The sequence below is a fragment of the Astyanax mexicanus genome, chromosome 2 (assembly GCF_023375975.1).
Source record: "Astyanax mexicanus isolate ESR-SI-001 chromosome 2, AstMex3_surface, whole genome shotgun sequence".
NCBI classification, from domain to species: Eukaryota; Metazoa; Chordata; class Actinopteri; order Characiformes; family Acestrorhamphidae; genus Astyanax; species Astyanax mexicanus.
Window position 1 is genome coordinate 76504498 of NC_064409.1, and position 13065 is coordinate 76517562.

General features: G+C 38.0%; 1 protein-coding gene across 1 annotated transcript in view; it reads left to right on the forward strand.

Annotated features, from left to right (window-relative positions):
• The first annotated feature begins 5776 nt into the window (after nt 1–5776).
• Nucleotides 5777–13065, forward strand: part of cratb (carnitine O-acetyltransferase b) — a 28744-nt gene continuing 21455 nt past the window's right edge. Inside the window, exons 1-2 of the mRNA XM_049475266.1 lie at nt 5777–6162; nt 7922–8167. Coding sequence (XP_049331223.1) covers nt 6115–6162; nt 7922–8167 — 294 coding nt within the window. The 5' untranslated portion in view covers nt 5777–6114. The remainder of the gene's footprint in view (nt 6163–7921; nt 8168–13065) is intronic.

Below are 13065 nucleotides of genomic sequence, written 5' to 3' on the forward strand. Positions count from 1 at the left end.
ATTTTTTTCTATATTTTAAATGTTCTGTATTGTAGATTAATATTAAAGTCATCCAAACTATGAAGAAAAACATACAGAATTATTTATTAACAAAACATTATGTTTCATACGTTACATTCTTTAAAGTACTACCTCTTGATTAGACAACAGTTTTGCACATCTTGGCTAGATTTAGATGCCTGGAATTCAGTTCTTTCAGTTAACAGCTGTGCTGAACTCATCAAGAGTTAATTACTTGAATTTCTTGTCTCTTAATAAAGTGTTTGAGAGCATCAGTTAAAGTAAAGTAGTGAAGAGGTAGAGTTACAGGTATACAGTGAATAGTGAATATTTGAGTAATGTTCTAATCCAGGTTATGAGAAGCAAGAACTACTTAACTAAATGAGGAAAAAAATATAAGAAATGAAGGTGAGTCAATCAAAAAGTTAATTTCAAAAACTGAAAGTATCCTTAAGCACAGTCACAAAAAAGACCATCAGAAATGGTATGATGATAAAACTGGCACTCATCAGGATCGCCCCAGCCAGAGTTACCAACCTCAGAAACTGCAAGTTAACAGCTCCCCAGATAAGAGCACCTAAACGCTTCTTCACAGAGTATTTTAGTTTGTTTAAGACTGTTAAGTTAAGTTTGTAAAAAAAAGTTGTGAAGTTGTTTGTCTATATATATATATATATATATATATATATATATATATATATATATATATACACTGTATATATATATATATATATATTGGCTGTGCTAATTTTGTACTGGTGAAGTACTTAATAAAAAATATATGCTTATTATTATTTTATGAAATTGTGCTTTTTATGATATATGATATAGTTCTGCAATAAAACTGTACTTTAGTGAAATTTGCTTCCAAAACATTCATTTTAATTTGTATTGACAAATTAAAACTGTGATGATGAATTTTATGTCATAAAATTATACTTTTATAACATAAAAGTTTACTTTATTTAGTTTAGTGTAGGTAAAATAACTTTTCACAGCAGAACCTTGCAGCAATGAAATGGATAAACCTTGGTTTTTACCAGTTTATTCTGTACACACTCCTCAAAATGAGTGTGATGTTAAATCTATATATTTTAATCACACCTTTAATATGTTTTTAATGTTCAGTCAGACAGCTCACACAAATATACTTAAATTGTATTAAATAGTGGCGAAAATAACATATAACAAGTATACTCAGTATAAATTATTCACAAATTTATATCATTTAATTACAAACAAGTAGTAATTAGATACAAATGAATGATTCTTAACTTAAAGGAGAACTCTGGTGTGAAATTGACTTGGTTATAGTAAAACATAATAAAGAGTACTAACCTTTTTTAAATACCTTAGCTCCAATCTCCTGCTGCTTTCTGAGATCCAGAATTTGTTTTATTCTGTTTGTCCAAACAGGCTTTAAACTGGGTTATGTGGGTATATTTTGCCCCTGCAGATAAATTGCTTTTTTCACTGTTATTCAGGATTAATGTAGCTCCACACTTTATTGGTAGAATCCGGAGAGCCCTGACTTTAAAACGGGGCATTAATAACTTTAAAACTGCACAAGAAGCTTATTAAAAACCTCTGTTTACAAACCATAGCATAATCTACATCTCCGGGTGCCCAGAGATTTACCCACTCAATGGGATGCAAACATGATGAGGCTTTTAATAAACTTCTTGTGCAGTTTTTAAGTTCTCAAAGCCTTGTTTTAAAACTCAGTGCTCTCCGGATTCTACCAATGAGGTGTGAAACAACTCTGAGCCTGAATAACAGTGTAAAAAAGTGATTTATCTTCAGGGGCAACATATGCCCCATATCATCCATTCTAAAGCATGTTTGGACAAACAGAATAAAATTACTGGATCTCGGAAAGCTGCGGGAGAATGGAGGAGGGCTATTCTCTTTATCACGTTTTACTACACCCAAAGTCTATTTTACACCAGAGTTCTCCTTTAAGTACAGTGCTACTTGTGGTAGACTTGTGCAAGTCTAGTTTTTTTTTTTACAAGGGTACTAAATGATTTCTTATGTGTTCCTCCATAGTCTGGATGACTTCAATATTACTTTACTATGTAGGAAAAACAATTAAAAAAGAGAAATATTAAATGAGAAGATGTGTCCAAATTTTTAAGGGCTGATCAAAGCATAATCAGATGCTTTAACCCTCCTATATGTAAAAATATAGGAAAAATAGTTATTAAAATAGTTTTTTTTAAGTATAAAACTTCTTCTGCTTGCCTTAGTTGGTGTAATCAACATATACCCGCTGCAATAAACAATAACTAAAACAAAATTCAATGTTATGTTTTGATGTTATGTAAATCTATTATGTCTAATATGTTGGTAAAGTAGTCAAATATTGAAAAAAAAAAAGGTTTGAACATGTCTTTTTATTATTATTATTTTTTTGTAAACAAGTGATTATTCTGATTGAACCATTAACTGTTAGAGTTAAGCAACACTACTGCGCTAAATATTAACAGAATAATTAGCAATGTAGTGAGTAATACATTTTTTGGAATAATTATTATTTTGGATAGTTATCATTGTGGATATTAATGGGATAATTAAACATGCACCGGATAAAATTGACCCGGGAACACCATTCCTATTCCTGACAATTGAACATAACAGGAGGGTTAATTGATCACGATAAGCATAATCTAAAATGCTAATATACATTTTTACATTTGTGGACCTCCTTTCTAATAAATACTTTCAGCTACTGGCATCATGTCTTAAAGCCAGGCCTGGGATATATAAAGAGGTACTAAAGCCCCCAGTACTGAGCTGTGGAGCAGTGGAACCGTGTTCTCTGGTATGATGGAGCTCCATCCAGTACTGTTGTGTGGGATGAGGTGGGAGTTGGGGATTATGAGGCACGGTGGTGATCATTAAGATACAGTGGAGACAGGTACTCAAAAAAAAAACAGAATCTCATAAACTCTTTTTAATACTCCAAATTTTAGAATATAGTGTATTTCCCACTTAACCTATTATACACTATAATCACATCACCCCCTAATGGAGTACAATGGAATTGCAGGGGGCCCAGTCATTATTGTCGGGTATTAAATTGATATTTTGAGATACTAAGTCATTATTTTGCAGTACTAAGTCATTATTTTAAGATAATAAGTCATTATTTTGCGATACTACATCATTATTTTAAGGTACTAAGTTATTATCTTGCGGAATAAAGTAGTTATCTTGTGTTATAAAGTTGTTATCTCGAGGTACTAAGTCATTATATTAAGATACTAAGTCATTTTCTTGAGGTACTAAGTCACTATTTTGAGTTTGTTATTTTTGAGATACTAAGTCATTATCTTGAGATACTAAGTCGTTATCTTGAGGTACTATGTCATTCTACAGTGTTTAGTAGTTTTCTCAAGGTACTTAAGTTTCTTAAGGTGTTTTTATTTTGCAGTACTAAGCTGTTGCCTTTTCGGTCATTGTCTTGAGGTACTACGTCGTTATTTTGAGGTAATAAGTCATTAACTTGAGGTATTTAGTCATTATCCTGTGGTAATAAGTCTTTATCTTGAGGTAATTAGTTGTTATCTTGAGGTTCTGCGTTATCATTTTGAGATGACAAGTCGTTATTTTGATATAATAAGTTGTTATTTTGCTGTACTAAGTCATTATTTTGCGGCACTAAGTCATTACTTTGCGGTACTTAGTCGCTATTTGGTGGTACTTTATTGGTATTTTGCAGTACTGCATCATTATTTTTAAAAAGTCATTATCTTGTGGTTCTAAGTCATTATCTTGAAATACTACATCGTTATTTTGCGGTACTAACCCAGCTGGCCACCAACACGTTCATTTTAAGTTAAATGTTGAATTTTATGTCAGGATAATGTCTAATACTGTTAGGTGCCTGCAGGATAACGACTTAGTATCGCAAGATAATGCAATAGTACCTCAAGACAACAACTTAGTACTGGAAAATAATGATTTAGAGTCTCAAAATAAGGATGTACTGCAAAAATAACCTCTTTTTTTTGCTGTACTAAGTCATTATTTTTAAGTACTAAGTCATTAGCTTGCGGTAGTAATTAAGTCATTATTTTTAGGTGCTAACCCAGCTGGCATTTTAACGTTGAATCAATGTTGATTTTGAAAAGTGAATAGCAACGTTGTTTCAACATCATATGTTCAACCTTTAATAAACCATAGCTCACTAAAATTAGAAAATCCTATGGTTAACATAGTGTTAAGAATAAACTCACATTACTGTAGTAAAGCTGAGTATGACAAAAGTTACCCACCACTACCAATCTGATTACTGAACATCTGATCTCATAAACACTAAAACCTTAAACTATTAGAACATGAACATAGGGTTAAATTAATTTTCAGTCCCCTATCCAACCGTTTTTAGAAATTATATGGTGATGAAATGTAAAATGCTGATTATAAAGGCAGAAGGTTGAGGACATTATGTTAATTTAACATTAAAATTTCAATGTTAGCACAACCATTAAACATTAAATGTTGAATCAACGTTATTTCAACTTTGAAACAACAACAGACATTACTATTTCAACATTAAAGGTCGGTTGTGTGCCAGCTGGGAAGTCTTTTTGAGATACTGAGTCATTATTTTGAGGTACTAAGTCATTTTTTGTGGTACTAAGTCATTATTTTAAGATAGTAAGTAGTTATTTTGAGTTACTAACCCATTATTTGGTACTAAGTCATTATTTTGTGGTACTCAGTCATTAATTTGCGGTACTAATTCATTATCTTGAGGTACTTATTCGTTATTTTGAGGTACTATCACTATTTTGAGATACTAAGCCATTATTTTGCAGTACTAAGTTGTTATCTTGAGGTACTACGTCATTATTTTGAGGTACTAAGTCATTATTTTGAGGTACTACATCATTATCTAACTTTTTTGTTTTTTATTTTGCAGTTATGTACTATTTCATTATTTTTAAGTACTAAGTTGTTATCTTGCTGTACTAAGGCATTATTTTGCGGTTCTGTCATTATTTTTAAGTTTATTTTTAAGTTGTTATCTTGAGGTAATAAGTCATCTTGCGGTACTACGCCATTATTGTTAATTACTTAGTCATTATATTGCGGTACTAAGTCGTTATTTTGCTGAATTAAGTCATTATCTTGCGGCACTAAATCGTTATCTTGCGGAACTAAGTCCTTATTTTGCTGTATTAAGTCGTTATCTTGCGGTACTAAGTCGTTATTTTGCTGTATTAAGTCATTATCTTGCGTCACTAAGTCGTTATTTTGCTGTATTAAGTCGATATTTTGCTGTATTAAGTCATTGTCTTGCGGTACTATGTCATTATTTTTAATTACTAAGTCATTATCTTGCAGCACTATAAGTCATTATCTTGCGTCACTAAGTTGTTATCTTGCGGTACAAATTGATATTTTGCTGTATTAAGCCTTTATCTTGCGGTACTAAGTCGTTATCTGCGGTACTAAGTCGATATTTTGCTGTATTAAGTCATTATCTTGCGGTACTAAGTCGATATTTTGCTGAATTAAATCTTTATCTTGCGGTACTAAGTCGTTATCTTGCGGTGCTAAGTCGTTATTTTGCTGTATTAAGTCATTATCTTGCTGTATTAAGTCATTATCTTGCTGTATTAAGTCATTATCTTGCGGTACTAAGTCGTTATCCTGAGATATAGTTATATCTGTGTGCGCCTCTGCTCGGTGTATTACGGTAGGGCTTGGTCTTTGGTGCTGATCCCGGACAGTGGAAGAAGCCCCGCCCCCTCCCTCACTCTTCCTCCTCCTCCTCCTCAGGCTCCGCCGTGCTGGAGATCACGAACCCCGTCCTGAACCCAGACAGGACCGTCTCGCGCATCCGGTCAGCCCGCCACCCGGGAGTGCGCGGCGCAGGGAGCGGCTGTGGAGCGCGCGGGGGAGCGCGCGCTGCCTCTGCTCACTTCTGCTGTAAACTTCTGTAAACTGGTGCAACGCGTGGCTGCTGGTTCCGCGCGGGATATTCTCGGGACTGCATGACGCTCCTGCCCCCCCAACTCCCCCCCTCCTGCACCCCTGCCTGAACGGGACCCTCAGCTGGCCCACCTGAACCTCGGATAGCCCTCACCTGAGCCCGGGGACATGATTTTAGACAAGCTGGCGCGAGCCCACCTCGCCCTGCGCTCCACGGTAAGCAGAAAATCACGTGACACTTCGGGTGTACACAGTTGTTTTTGTAGCACGTGCGCAACTATGTAGCAAACTCTTTTCACATGCACAGCATGCAATAATGTTATATTTAGTAACATTTAACAGTTACTGTGTTTAAGGCTAATAACGCACCAATGCATTGCATGGTTTGCAGTGTGTTTATATGTACGGTATATTTTGGCAGTATAAACAGCCTGGAGTTAGTTGGCCTGCTGATCCAGCCCTGCTGCTGACCTTTAGCTGCTGCCCTACTACATACTTCTGGACCAGACAGCTGTAAACCCACTTTTAGACTCTTAGACCTGACTTTAGAAGTGGTGTTTTAAGTCTGATGCAATGCATAAAGTATAATGTAATGTGCCAGAGTGAGTTGCCATAAGTTTAAAGCTGTTTTCTAAAGAGTAATATACTGTTTTTAGTAATTTATTGTTAGTGCACAGCCTTTTTCACATGCACAATTCACATTTCACTGCTTCTGGACCAGACAACTGTATATTTATTGTAAACTGAACTTTAGAAAGTGAAATTAGTGTGTAAAACAAGGGGCTTTTGAGTCTGGGATGCATCAAAGCAAAGCAAGGCAAGTTTATTTATATAGCACCTTTCATACACAACGGTCATTCAAATGAGAAAATACAAGGAGTAATCAAATAATTTGTAAAATGTAAAATATGTAAAATAATAACAGTTAAAATGAAAATAAAAAATTAAATAAGACATGATTAAAACAATATATTAGAATATCAGAATAAAAGTGTCCAGAGTGTCCAGTGTTTTAAACTTAGCTGAAGCACAAATAAATGTGTTAGAGTGAGTTGCCAAAAGTTTAAAGCTGTTTCCTAAAGAGTAATATACTGACTTTAGTTATTTATTGTTAGCACACAGCCTTTTCACTTACATAATGCCTTGCTTCTGGACCAGACAACTGTACATTTAGACTGTTAGGACTGGAATTCAAAAGAGAAATCAGTGTGTAAAACAAGAGGCATTTGAGTCTGGGATGCATAAAGCACAAATAAATGAGCTACAATGAATTTCCAGAGCTTTAAAGCTGTTTCTTTAAAAGTAATATACGTTTTTAGTTATTTATTGTTAGTAAAACAGAAAGCATATGAGTGTAATGGGATGCATAAAGTACATAAAGCACCAAAAAAAATCCAAAATGAATACCCATACGTTTAATGCTGTTTCTTAAATACTAATATACTAAAATACTAAATACTAAAATACGATTTTTTTTTTCATATGCATGGTGCCCTACGTCTATACCAGACAACTGTACATTTACGTTTAGACTGTTAGGACTGGACTATATAATTAGAATCAGTGGGTGAAACAGGAGGTGTAAGTCTGATTGGATACATAAAATACAGTTCAAAATGTGAAACTCATATATTTTATAGATGTATTAAATTAATCCATTATTTTAAGCATTTTGATTTTATTTATTGTTAATAATTATGGCTTACAGCCAATAAAAACCCAAAAGTCAGCGTCTCAGAAAATTAGAATAATTATATAAGACCAATTGGTACTTGTGGCAGTGTGGGCAGTGTGCCAAGTCCTGCTGGAAAATGAAATCCACATCTCCATAAAAGTTGTCAGTAGTGTTTGCTCATTATGTAATTGTATGAAATTGCTATTAATTGGCACCAGATTTATAGAAGGCTGGCTGTGCTGATGTGATTGTGCTGCATCCCCTGAATAAAAGCTAAATAAAGTTTTGTTCTTCTTTCAGGCGTTGGTGAGGCAGGCCCACTCCTCTTTCTCCTCTTCTACTTCCTCCACCGCCTCTGTGCCTCCTCAGCCGGTTCCCCCCCTGGCCCAGACCCTGCAGAAGTACCTGAACGCCCTGGAGCCCCTCCTGCCACCCGATGAGCTGAGACATACCCGCAAGATGGTGCAGCGCTTCATCAGCCCTGGAGGTCTGGGGGAAAAGCTGCAGCAGGGGTTGGAGAGGAGAGCCAGACACTCCCACAACTGGGTACATGATTTAATTACTCTTTTTACTGAAATCAGGGCACATTTACTGCAGCAGTAACAGCATCTACACTTCTGGGATTTACTGTACAGCAGGGGTCTCAAACTCTTGGCCGGCGGGCCATTTGCGGCCTGCAGGACGATATTTTGTTGCTCACTATGAAATTTGAATAGAAATTTTAGTGTTAGTGCACCAGCACAGCGCATCCTATTCATTTTAATGAAGAGAGACACTGCATGCCATGGTGCATGCTGGGTTGCCTTGCGTTGAGCGCAGCCCCGCCCTCCAGCAAAAAAAGCTCAGCACTCCAACCAATCAGGGAACAGCAGACTGCCACTTTACACACAAACATGAGCCTCACACACACACACACACACACAGACAGACAGAACAGGTGCCTCTTAACCACAGAGGAGAAGCTAAAACCAGCGGAATATGGATTTATAGAACTATAGATCACAGTGAGGTTGATTAAAAATCTGAAACTTATGATTAACTACATCTGTTGCTTCATTTAGATTCAAAACGTCACAGTAACACCCAAACGGCGAGCCGAGAGATCTGGTGTTCAGTCGAGTTTTGCTACCCTGTCAAATTGTGCTACTTTTTTTGTGTATATTTAAAGATGAAAATACAAAAGAAGCACAACATTAGAGCATGTTTCCAGTATAAGTTCATGTACTATTTTTGGATAGCCTAAATAACTGTATGAGGGTAAATTTATGGTAGTAAGAGTTCATTAGAATCTGTTTTTGTATTTGTTTTTTATTATTATTGTAGTGTAATGACCGTAAGTACAGGTTGTTAAATGCACAAAAAATATTAGAAAAAAGGAATTAATATATATATATATATATATATATATATATAATATATATATATATATATATATATATATATATATATATAACACAGGAGAAATAATAAAACTAATGTAGGTTAGCGCATGCGTAGTGTCATTATGATGCACGTATGGATGGGTAGCATAACTCGACAGAACACTGGCATGGCAAAATGCGTTAAAGAAAATGTTCAGTGAGTCCTTGTCCTAATGCGGCCCAGCCTCACCCAGCCGCTACCTCCGGTGGTCCCCAGATAAAATGAGTTTGAGACCAATGCTGTACAGCTTTGCTGAAATATCCATTTTAAGCTGGTTTCTGATGGTATAAGCTGGTCCTTGTTGGATAACTGGTCATTTAGAATAGGGCTGCAACGATTAGTAGACATACTTCTAAATAAGCAAATAACAGCAATTATTGATTTTTCGGTATGGATGGATCACACTGCAAAAAATACATTGGCAAAAATGTCACAAAATATTTGAAAATGTATGTAAATTAATTCAAATAAATAACAAAGAAGGAAGATGTAAATCAGGTACAAATCCCTGGTACAAATTTGGACACAAGAATCTGAATTGCTACTGATGAATCTTGTGCTTATTTTGAGCTTAAATTGCTTAAAATTGTGATTTTAAATTACTGACTAAGATTTTCTAAAATGCATTATTCCTAAAATACGCAAAATAATCTTGTACTTGCACAATGCTTAGTAAGACTTTTTATATTGTTAAATTATTATAAGAGAATAGAAAAAAAGAATTATTGTCTTGATATTACATAATTTCACTGGCTAATATTTTGTTTTTTTGCAGTATTTTTTGCAATATTCATCGCAGGTTTATATTTTGATTGTAGTACTCCAATGTGGTGTAACGAATCAGTAAGTAAATTTATTAAGTCAAGTAGTTTTATTGTCAGTACTGCATGTGTGCAGGACATATGAAATCAGGACAAGTACAGAAAATAAGAGTATAAATATAAAAGAATGGGAGACACTAGTTTAGTGTCTAATTTAGAGGCGAGCCTTAGAGGATTATACAGGTAGCTGTTAAGCCTGCTAGGCATTACTGCCTGTCGCACCTCCTCCGGTGCCCATGAGTCAGCTGCAGGGTCATCAGCCAGAAACCACCATTCACCAACGTTTCGCTCCTTTAATTCTGATACGTCTCCTGGTGGCGGAGCAGTGACAGGGACGTCTCCCTGTCACCCCCTGCAGCTGGTAGGTGTCTTCCCCTGCGGCTGTTGACTGGGGTTAGATGTTCTTCCCCCAAGCCTTATCCTTCCTCCTGAGCCAGAGCCAAAAGCTCCCTTTTTCAGCCTCCTCTGCCAGGCCCTTTGTTGCCTTCCTGAGCCTTCCTCCAGTGAGCCCAACCTCCCTTAGGAGGCGCGTGGTTGACAAACCCATGAAGCCTCGGCACCCGACCTCCACAGGGTAGATGGTGGTCTTCCAGCCGGCCTCCCGGCACTCAGCAGCCAGCTCTGAGTACTTGGCCCTCTTGCGTTCAAAGGCGGCCTCAATCCCCTCCTCCATGGGCACTGTGAGCTCGATGAAGATCGTCGCTCTTGCCTTGGTCGACCACGCAACTATATCTGGCCGGAGAGATGTGTTGGTGATCTCCGTGGGGAACTGAAGCTTCCTGTCAAGGTCAACCCTCATTTTCCACTCCTGGTCGGGGCAGAAGAGCCTTGATGTTTCTTTTGGCCTGATACTTCTCCTGACCCCTCCTTCCGCAACAAAGGTGGTGAGGTCCTCTGCAGCTGGTGCTTTACTTCCCTGTCGGCACTCCTCCAGCACCTCGGCTAATTTCCTCAGGACTTGGTCATGGCGCCATCTATAGCGGCCCTGGGAAAGCGCGATCTTACAGCCTGCCAAAATGTGCTGGAGGCTTACGTTGGGAGCATTGCAGAGAGTGCAACATTCCTCACTCCTGAACCACTGGTGGAGGTTCCGAGGGCAGGGAAGTGTGTCATATGTTGAGCGGATGAGGAAGCTGAGTCTTGCCTGTGGAATCTTCCACACATCTGACCAACTGACGTTCCTGTTTGTAACTCCCTCCCAGGTTGTCCAGCTTCCTTGTCGGCCCTGTGACACAGCTTTTATCTTATAGCGGTCTTCCTCCATCCTTGTCACCTCCGCCACCACCATCTCTTTCCTTTCCTTGCGGTTGGCCTTGGACCAGAAGCGTGGTGCATCTCCCCATCCCAGGCCTGCTCTTCCCACCTGGACTCTGCCCACGATCTCCTGATGTTGCAAGCGACTGATAGCTTGGTCAACCTTGGTCTGGGCATTCCACTTGCGGCCAGTCAGAACCTTAATGTTGGCATTCCTCACTGACCTATCTGTGGACTCCCCAAGCTCAAGGACCAGTCTGGCCTTCTCTTGCATGTAGCCCAGCTGTAGAGACTTCAGAGGTAGTTGCAACATGTTTCTTCCAAAGAGGCCAACTTCAGATAAACATCGTGGCAACCCCAACCACTTTCGAATGAATGAGTTGGCTTTCCCATCCATCTTACTCACGGTTGATGAGGGGATCTCACTCATTTTCAGGGGCCACATTACCCTCTGGTAGAGTGTAAATTGGTAGCACCAAACCTTATACTTCCCAGGGAGTTGGCTTTGGTCGATCCTTGCCAGGCCGTCACAGAGCTGTTTCATGACGGTTTTCCCCATCTGCCTGTCAGAAAGCTCTGCTGAGTACTGCCTCCCCAGGCTTCTGATGGATTGCTCGGCAAGGAGTGGTATCTTCTCCCCTCCGACAACAAAGGTGGTGTGGTCATGCCTGACTCCTCTCCTGATTGACAGGCTGCGCGACTTGGAGGGCTTGATCTTCATTCTTGCCCATGACATCAGCTCGTCCATCCTCTTCAGCAGTCTTGATGTACATGCTGCTGTCTGAAGGAGGGTGGTGACATCATCCATGTAGCTCCTTAGTGGGGGAAGCCTCTGACCGTTTGGCAGTTTGATCCCTCCTACCATTTGTCTTGCACCAATGAGAATGATCTCAAATGCTGCTACAAATAGTATGGGAGAAATAGCACATCCCATTGCAATTCCGACTTCAAGCCGTTGCCACCCGGTAGTAAAGTCTTGCGCGGAGAAGCACATCTGCAGGTTGTTAAAGTATTTTGCTACCAAGGTCTTGACACAGATAGGCATGTGGAAGAAATCCATGGCGCCTGTGCGTGTATGCGCGTGCGTGCGTGTGTGAGAGTTTTATAGCGCCTATGTAAAATGATGAAAAAATAATGAAAAGGATATGATATATCGCTATATCCATAATTTCTCCCACTGCTAAATGTAATATTCTCCTGTAATGTAGTATAGCATTATGAACAAGTCTAACTCTGTACATTTTACCCCAAACCCACTCTGAGTGTATTTGATTATATCTGAGCCGTTACATTAAGCTCTTCAGTGTTTAGACGCAGTGTCTGGATATAGTATGTGTAAAGTAAGCAAGCTCTTGGTTATTGGTGCAGTAAAAGCAGTGCTGATATTCACTGCTGATTTATACACACTTACCACCCAGTTTATTATAAAGACTGGCTGAGTGGATATAAACTCCACAGACCCAGTATGTACATTCACACATCTCTCATCCTGCTGATTGGACACCATCTGCTCAGTCAGGACCACTGCTTATTTTCCCAGTCCACGATAAATCTAATTATATTACCTTAACTTCCACTTTATTAAGAAATACATGCTGACCATATACATACTTTACATTCTGTACAACTACTGGCCACTTTATTGGAAACACCTACACTATAAATCCTATACATATACATGTGCATGTAAAAAAAATAGAATATCATATATTTTAAATGTTTATTTATTTTAGTGTTGATGATTATGGCCAAAAAACAAAAATCAATATCTCAGAAAATTAGAATATTATATAATAAGACCAATTAGTACTTTTGGAAGCAGTGTGAGCAGTGTGCCAAAGTCCTGCTGGAAAATGAAATCTGCATCTCCATAAAAGTTAGTAGTCAGTAGCAGAGGGAAGCATGCTGTAAGATTTTGTGGGAAAACAAAACTGCCCTGACTTTAGA